Source organism: Miscanthus floridulus, chromosome 2 (assembly GCF_019320115.1).
Source record: "Miscanthus floridulus cultivar M001 chromosome 2, ASM1932011v1, whole genome shotgun sequence".
Lineage (NCBI taxonomy): Eukaryota > Viridiplantae > Streptophyta > Magnoliopsida > Poales > Poaceae > Miscanthus > Miscanthus floridulus.
Genome location: NC_089581.1, coordinates 21622822 through 21631203, shown reverse-complemented (window position 1 = coordinate 21631203; position 8382 = coordinate 21622822). Strand labels below are relative to the sequence as shown.

The following is an 8382-nucleotide window of genomic DNA, read 5'->3' as shown; positions in this document are numbered from 1 at the left end:
GGGGCGGCGGGGGGGGGGGCGCGGGGAGGCCGGGCCGCTAGCGGGCCGGCTGTTCTGTAGCAGGTCGTGCCGTGCCGGCCCATGTGCCTGGGTAAGGCCTAGGCATGGCCTGCTCCTCCGTGCCGGGCCAGCCCGGGCCTGCTAGCCTCCATGCTGGGCCGTGCTTAGGCCGGGCAAAAAAAAGGGCCTTGGACCAGGTCGACAAGCTCGGGCTGCATGGCCAACTGTGGTACACACCGTCACACCGCGCTCATGTAACACGGGCCCCGAAGTACACGCTCGTTTTACTTTTATTACCTCGGAGGCAAGGCTTCTCTGTTTTTTTTCCTCACCACGCATCCCATCCCATAATTAATAGTGCCGCTAAGGCGCGGGTGGACCGCGTCGAGCGTCGGGTCCTGCTCTAGGCTATACTATATCCCCCTCCCCCAAGCCGCCACCAACACCACAGCAGCAGCAAAACGCCCCTCTTCCTCCCCGCCGGCGAGAGATCGACGAACGACATGGTGCTGTCACACGGCGTCGGCAGCTCCGATGAGTCCGTCCACTCCACATTCGCGTCCCGCTACGTCCGCACCTCCCTGCCCAGGCACGTGTGCCGCTGCCGCGCCGCCCCTTGGCCGGGCCGGTTTCCTCCTGCGCTCTCTCGGGAGCATTCCGCGCTGCGGTTTTCTTCGTCGGACCAGCCCGCCGCTAACCGCCTGCTGCCTGGCCCGCCCGCAGGTTCCGGATGCCGGAGCAGTCGATCCCCAAGGAGGCGGCGTACCAGATCATCAACGACGAGCTGATGCTGGACGGGAACCCGCGGCTGAACCTGGCGTCCTTCGTCACCACGTGGATGGAGCCCGAGTGCGACAAGCTCATCCAGGCCTCCATCAACAAGAACTACGTCGACATGGACGAGTACCCCGTCACCACCGAGCTGCAGGTACGCTCACCGCGCCACTCCTGCTTCATTCTTCCTCCGTCGATTGCTCATCAATCGAGCCGCAGCTATCTAGGGCCAGTTTCGGGTCATGATAGCGTGGTTTCTGGCCTCATCCCGAAACCCGAATGCCCCAAATCGGCAAATCAGATCCAACCTTTTCCCACTTTCCCTTGCCTGCTTGGCCCCCGTTTTATGATTGGTTGTTTGCGATAGAACAGTAGTCAAACACGGCTCGTGGTTTTTCATTGGCCCACTTGGCCTCTGATCTTTTTTTTAAAAGACGGCAAGAGATTTGCCGGATTTTTATTAGACGAGAATAAGAAAAAAAGAATTACAACAAGCTCACTGCCACCACGGCACACCGGCCGACAGCCCTACTAAACACCCACCTAAACGGCAACTTAAAGTCTAAAAAAACACCCTGAAACCGAAAAAACACGGAACTAGACCGACCGAACAGTGACTTGGCCTCTAATCTGGCCTTGGATCTTTTATATTTATTTAATTTATGTATTATCGATGGATGGCAATCTGACCTTGGATTCAGAAAACTAATACTGAAAAACAATTCAAAATGATTGAGTATCCACTATCCAGGCCAGCCATCACATACTCCGATACTTCGTGTCTCCCTTCTGGCCTGGGGCGGTGGGGCTCAATTCTTCCTCCACCGCTAGTCCATTTTCCCTTTCAGGCCCCTTTTGAAATATGAGAAAATTTTCTGTGTCTACATTTTTTTTATAAAACTGAATCGATTTCTGTGAATTCTTTAAAAATTTCCTGCGCTCCAAATAATCTCACTGTTGAGAGAAAGAGAGCGACGGAGATACGATTATACGAATCAAACACCGGTGTGGTGTTCTGCTGCCTTTGAAGCATGGGAACAGCAAAGCGTAGCGGGGACAACAAGCCGGTCCCCGTGGCCCGGGGGAAGGGAACCTGCACAGTGGACCAGGCACCGTACGCAGCAATGCGACAGAAATAAAAAAACCATTCCATCCGGACAACTGGACATGCTGTGTCTTTCCTATGCTGTATAGGCTGATTTGGCTTATAAGCCATGGTTGAAAGTACCGTTGATTGGTTTTGTGTGAGAGAAAAATATTATTCGTTGATTGATAAGCCATAACTTATAAGCTAGATACGAGCCAGCAAACAAGCTGCTAGTCTATTTCCGTGGATTCAAACAATTGTTTTGCGCCCGTTCAAACCAGACAATTTTTTTTAAAAAAAAGTCAAAGTCCCACGCATTATTAACCTCCCCTCCATATTAGTCGGCAGTTTTGAACTTACTGTTTAATGTTTATTTTAAAAATTTTGACCATTTGTTTTTCTGTGAGTATTTTTAAAAAATAGCCAAAAATGTTTGATATGCTTAAAGTACCATTGATAATGAATTACACATTTCTCGTTTGTTCAATCCAATATTAACAAATTATGTTGATCAAAGTTTGAACAGTGAAAACCGTGCATTCCTGTCAATCGTTCCTGGACAAGGGTAGAGTGTCGCTTGGTGCGAGGTTGTGGTCGGATGGATGGACGGACGACGAACCTGGTTGTTGTGTTGATGGCCATCGATGGGATATATGCATGTCACTGTTTTTAGTGAACGAACAGCGAAACAAACAGGACCAATTTTCTTCCGCGATAGATCCAAGCCGTTCCTTTCCTTGTCCACAGTCCCACCACTGTTTCTTTCTCCACCTTCCGCTGTAATGATAGAGAGACCGAGAGTGACGGGGATAAGATCGAATGAAGCGTTGGCTCATTTCCCTTGATCCCTTGGATCAGACGATCAGTCCATGCCTCCATGATCCTGCACTTCTGCTGCCTTCGCAGCTTCGCAACGGCAATCAGCAAGCGTAGTGCTGCGATTTGCGAACAAGTCCGGCCCCCCGTACCCAATCTATCTCCGCGGGAATCTGCGGACCGGGCCACCGGACAACGCAGCGATGCCGATGCGACGGAAATAAAAGCCGTTTGCCCATACCCATCAGGACAGTTCAGGACAAACAGTCTATTTCTGTGGATTCGGATAAATCGCATGTGACTGATTCAGTGATTCGTGTCGCGCAGTCTCAACCACGGGCTCGAGCTCGATGTAGTGTACTCCCTCCGTATCGCAAATAGCGATCGTTCTGGCCACAGACGGATACGAGCGATTAGAAGTCGTTTTGGCCTCCAACGCAAAGTTTGGACGATGCTGCCCCTTGCGCTTCGTATCCCTCGCCGCGCGTTAAGAGCTCGCGCTTCGCATCCCACGCCGCGCGTTAAGAGCCCGATCGAGTATGTTCTGCATGTTCATGCATGTCCATGCTTCATAGGAGAAAAAACAAACACATTCACGGCATGTTCTAATTATAGGGAAAAAACAAACACTTTCATGGAGTAGCATCATGAGCATGATCTAGTAGAAGAATGTGATTGTGACAAAAAAAAAAGTTACCAACAAGATTTTGTACAAAGTCGAAATCAACTGCACCCAACTCATCAAGTGGTAAGTTCAAATCCAGTACTGTAAAAAAAAAGAAACAATAATGAGAACCGAAATAATATGAACAAGCAACGAACGGATACGTCGAAGTGATGCATTTACCGTCGTGGTGATCTTCTGCCTCGTCCAGATTGAACAAGTCGTTGGCGTCGTCGTCTTGTTGCTCTTGGAGATCAAACACGTCGCTGGGAACGTCATCTTCTGATGCCGGAACGTTGAGACCACCACACAAACATGCTGTGAATATCAAAAAATAAATGAAAAAAATGAGTGAGAATGAATCAGCACGTTACCATTGTTGTTGTGGGCCTCCGGTATAGGCTCGTTGAGATTGAAGGGGAGATTGCCGTCGTCATCTTCCTCCATACGAACGTTCAGATCAAAGCCATGAAGGACATGAGCCATTGCGCCGTACGGATTGCTGTGGAAGGAGTTGGTAGAAAGAGAAGAAGCTAAGCCATGGCTAGATGAACAAGCAAGGCAAGGCAGTAGTACTCCAGGCAGTCGAACCGATGCCGGCGTTTTAATACTGCAGGCAGCCGAACCGTTCGACCTGCTGAGCGCTAGACGAACAAAAAAACGCGCCCAGGCGAAACAAAGAGTGAACGAAAAAGTCTACACACGCGGCGTCCAAAAAAATAGTGCGGCCAAGGGATTCGAACGCTGGACCTCCAGCCTCGGTCCGCAGATCGCTTACCACTCGGACTATGAGGAATTGTTGTATAGGAGACACTCACAGTCCTATTTAATAAGGGCAAAGAAGAAAAACCCCCCTAATTAATCACTCTTTGACACTCCTTGGTAAGCGTAATCCTGTCCTAAACGACTTCTAATTGCGATACCGAGGGAGTATACTATTATTATCTGTATTTTTAGGCAGTGTATCTGCTCCTATTCTTTTCTCTCTCTCTCTTTTTGCCTGTCTGAAACCATGAGAAAGGAACGCGTGTCACTGCATGACCAGCGCCTGCCCGCTGCTGCCAATTGTCGCTTACTCCGAACACGTGGCCAACTTGCTCGGGGGCACCCACCAATAATGCCGCGGCAGCCGGTGCTCTCACATCAGGGTGTCCTCAAAAGTGATGACTATTGTGTTGTAAAAAAAAAGTGATGACTTATTGATAATAGGGAGCAGTTTTACGGAACTAATGAAAGACATTCTACTACTAGCAAGTGGCCATTGATAAACGTCAAGATTAGAGATCAGACGAGTCTATGTTGTGGACTTGTGGTTTTGGAGTTTTAGTTTGCCTTGTCCTTCGCCAATATGACGACATCCTCACATCCACCAAGTTCGATCGGCCATCGAGAGTTGGAAGGTCAGCATTTGTTTACACAAAATGTCTGATCAATCTGTAACAAAATTATGAGTAAGCGGTTTGTGTAATTTCAATCGTCTAATTACATGGATCCAATGTCGAGCCATGCTGAAAGGCTGGAATGCAGATTTTTTTTAAAAAAAATCCTGTATTCTTTGAAAACATTTGAACTAATTTTTGTATGATTTTTATTAATTTTTCTTTATTCTAACAGCATGTTCGCTGGTTGGTTTCTAAACTGATAAGCCCGACTAGTGCTGGTTTGTTGTGAGAGGAAAACACTGTTGGCTGACTGATAAGCCCTGACTGAAACCAACAAGCGAACAGACTGTAAATAGGCACTGATCCACTAGAGACTGGTCTATATTTTTAGCCCGGGTATGTAGTAGATGTTGTTAATCTCGGATTTGAGATATCTTAGCTTACTTTGAATAATGGCAGAGGTGGTAATTAGATGCAAATATGTTTCCTGTATTATCTCTCCTAATGGTAGGTGGGTAATTTGTATGAAAAAAATTAGGGGGTTCCTGAAATAATACAAAATATAGATTATGTTTCATATTGGTATATGTAGTAATCCAGATGGATTACTCTTTAATGTTTTTTCATGATTGCAGAGGTGAATAAACATTTAGAAAATAAAATAGATACAATGACTATTATAAGCGGGGTCTACTGATTTTTTAAGAATTTTTTAGACTTTTCTTTCCTTTTCAGCACATCTCATGAGAATTGATGTGGATGCTCAATTTGAATAGTAAGATGTGTGGGGAAATATCATTAAATGTGAATGCCAATTTCTCTTGTTGGTTGATATTTGCAACTGCATTTGAAATCCTTAAGATTGCCTGATTCAAATTGCTTAAGTTCCTCCTTTTTGAAATCCAAAATAATATAAGAGGCGCTACAACACAAGTTCAGAACTACATGACTGTAGCTTTCGTACTTTCTCATTTGCACTCTAAAGAGCAAAATGATAATCGATTTGAATTCAACTTTTTCGTCTGAATTGTGATTGTGCAGAACCGGTGCGTGAACATGATCGCGCATCTCTTCAACGCTCCTCTCGGGGACTCTGAAACCGCCGTTGGAGTGGGCACCGTCGGCTCTTCCGAGGCCATCATGCTGGCTGGGCTGGCGTTCAAGAGGCGTTGGCAGAACAAGATGAAGGCCGCCGGCAAGCCCTGCGACAAGCCAAACATTGTCACCGGTGCCAATGTGCAAGTAAGCAAATTGCAATCCAGTTGTGTCTGCGTAGACCACGTTCTCCAGTGCTTAAAATGACAAAGTATTTCATTTACCGACCCATCAATGTGTTCGGTGAAAAATGCAGGTTTGCTGGGAGAAGTTCGCGCGCTACTTCGAGGTGGAGCTGAAGGAAGTGAAGCTGAGCGACGGCTACTACGTCATGAACCCGCAGAAGGCCGTGGACATGGTGGACGAGAACACCATCTGCGTCGCGGCCATCCTGGGCTCCACGCTGAACGGCGAGTTCGAGGACGTCAAGCTGCTCAACGACCTGCTCACCAAGAAGAACGCGGAGACAGGGTAAATAATAAATAGATAGACAAGCAAGCACCCTCGCACTGCATCTTTCGTTCGAGCGTAAACGATCCGTATTCATCCGGGTGTATGCTGGTGCGCTCCTTATGAACTTGGACTAAACGTGCAGCTGGGACACGCCGATCCACGTGGACGCAGCGAGTGGCGGGTTCATCGCGCCGTTCCTGTACCCGGAACTGGAGTGGGACTTCCGTCTGCCGCTCGTGAAGAGCATCAACGTCAGTGGGCACAAGTATGGCCTGGTCTACGCCGGCATCGGGTGGTGCATCTGGAGGACCAGAGAGGACCTGCCGGAGGAGCTCATCTTCCACATCAACTACCTCGGCGCCGACCAGCCCACCTTCACCCTCAACTTCTCCAAAGGTGCCATTTTCGACACTTTTTCCCCTGTTCTTTGATGCAGTGTGTGACTGTGTGTCACGCAGGCAGGCTAATTCATTTGCTCATGGTGCACAACACAATTTCAGGTTCCAGCCAGGTCATTGCACAGTACTACCAGCTGATCCGACTTGGCTTTGAGGTAAATCTTAGCACTTAATTAGTAACGTTTTTGCCGAAATTATTTGTGTATCCACACACACGTACCGCTGTGGAAAATAGGAAAAATAAGTATGCTCTCGATTGTTAAGAAGGCAGTGTGCTTGCAAATGCAGGGTTACAAGAACATCATGGAGAACTGCCAGGAGAACGCGATGGTTCTGAAGCAAGGTCTGGAGAAGACAGGCAAGTTCAACATCGTGTCCAAGGACAACGGCGTGCCGCTGGTGGCCTTCTCCCTCAAGGACAGCAGCCGGCACAACGAGTTCGAGATCTCCGACTTCCTGCGCCGGTTCGGCTGGATCGTGCCGGCCTACACCATGCCCCCCGACGCGCAGCACGTGACGGTGCTCCGCGTCGTCATCCGCGAGGACTTCAGCCGCACCCTCGCCGAGCGCCTGGTGCTCGACATCGAGAAGGTGCTGCACGAGCTGGACGCGCTGCCCGCACGCGTCCCCAGCGGCGACCTCGCCGCGCTCGCCGCCGCCGAGGAGAGCGAGAGGGTGATGGAGAAGAAGCGCCAGGTGATCTCGCTCTGGAAGAGGGCCCTCCTCGCCAAGAAGAAGACCAACGGCGTCTGCTAATCAGCCGAGCCGATGCATTTCTGGCTCTATGTTCATGGGGGGTGCTGTACCAACGGAAGTTGCCCTATTTCTCTGAACATCTGGTGAAATTTATGTGTTGAGGTCAAGTTTTAGAGGACGGAATTGCTCCGGCTCGATGTAATGTAGCGAGTGTATTATGTGCTCAACAACTCTCAGATTTCTCTCCGCTCTTGCATGTAAGCTGTATAAACTCTCTGCAAGGACTTTTGCCCCCCGTTAGTCCTTGCAAATAATACTGCGCGCTCACGCTGAGCACTGATTACATACTGGTTTGTAATAACAGTCGTGCATCTTATAGATTCTAGTCCAAAAAGCGCTACAGGAACCAAAGCAGGGCTTGGCGAGACTGATGGGCGGGGGCAAGGAAGCGCTCCCCTCCCCTCCTGCGTCCGAACACCAAAATCCCTAGAAATCCACTGCTAATCCCTCCTCTCCGACCCAGCAATGTGCAGATCCAAGTGCGCCTCCCTCCGATCTATCCATCCATGGGTCTCTCGCCGACATTTCCTCGACATCAGAGTGTTAGTTCTATAGGATCACTACGATCATAGATCTAGACGGTAAAGTAATTCTATTCGGGATAAAAGACGCAATACATCCTAATACATGTAGAACTAGAGAGACAAAGAGGGAAGGGAGAAGGTGTTGAACCTAACACTGCAGAGGGGGAGGGGTCAGAGGACACCATCACATTCGTCGGTGACGGCCGGTGAAGAGGGCGGTGAAGATGTCGACGTCAATGGAGCGGGCGGCGCGGCTGGTGGCTTTCCGTCAGTGGCTGTGCCCCTCTCTAGATCGGGTTAGGGTTTAGGTGTCGATGGGGAGCTCGGCTCAGGTGAACCTCGTGATAAGAGCCGCCGGCCCTCACCTCTTTTTATAGCGCAGTGTGACAGGGGCCCTCCAGTCATGGTGGGCTGGGCGCCCCCGATCAGGGCA

At 49.3% G+C, this 8382-nt stretch overlaps 1 protein-coding gene across 1 annotated transcript; it reads left to right on the top strand.

Moving 5' to 3' along the window:
• Positions 1-368: 368 nt before the first annotated feature.
• Positions 369-7743, top strand: LOC136519578 (glutamate decarboxylase 1-like). The gene is made up of 7 exons (XM_066512966.1): positions 369-589; positions 724-928; positions 5765-5965; positions 6075-6289; positions 6414-6667; positions 6772-6824; positions 6958-7743. The coding sequence occupies exons 1-7, from the start codon at positions 504-506 to the stop codon at positions 7423-7425; spliced, it is 1482 nt and encodes a 493-aa protein (XP_066369063.1). The 5' UTR covers positions 369-503; the 3' UTR covers positions 7426-7743.
• The last annotated feature ends 639 nt before the right edge of the window (positions 7744-8382 follow it).

Coding starts and splice junctions, on each gene's coding strand:
- LOC136519578 (XM_066512966.1), top strand. CDS start 504: ATGGTGCTGTCACACGGCGTCGGCAGCTCCGATGAGTCCGTCCACTCC. Junction 6,290..6,413: donor AAGAAGAACGCGGAGACAGG/GTAAATAATAAA, acceptor CTAAACGTGCAG/CTGGGACACGCCGATCCACG. Junction 6,825..6,957: donor TGATCCGACTTGGCTTTGAG/GTAAATCTTAGC, acceptor TTGCAAATGCAG/GGTTACAAGAACATCATGGA.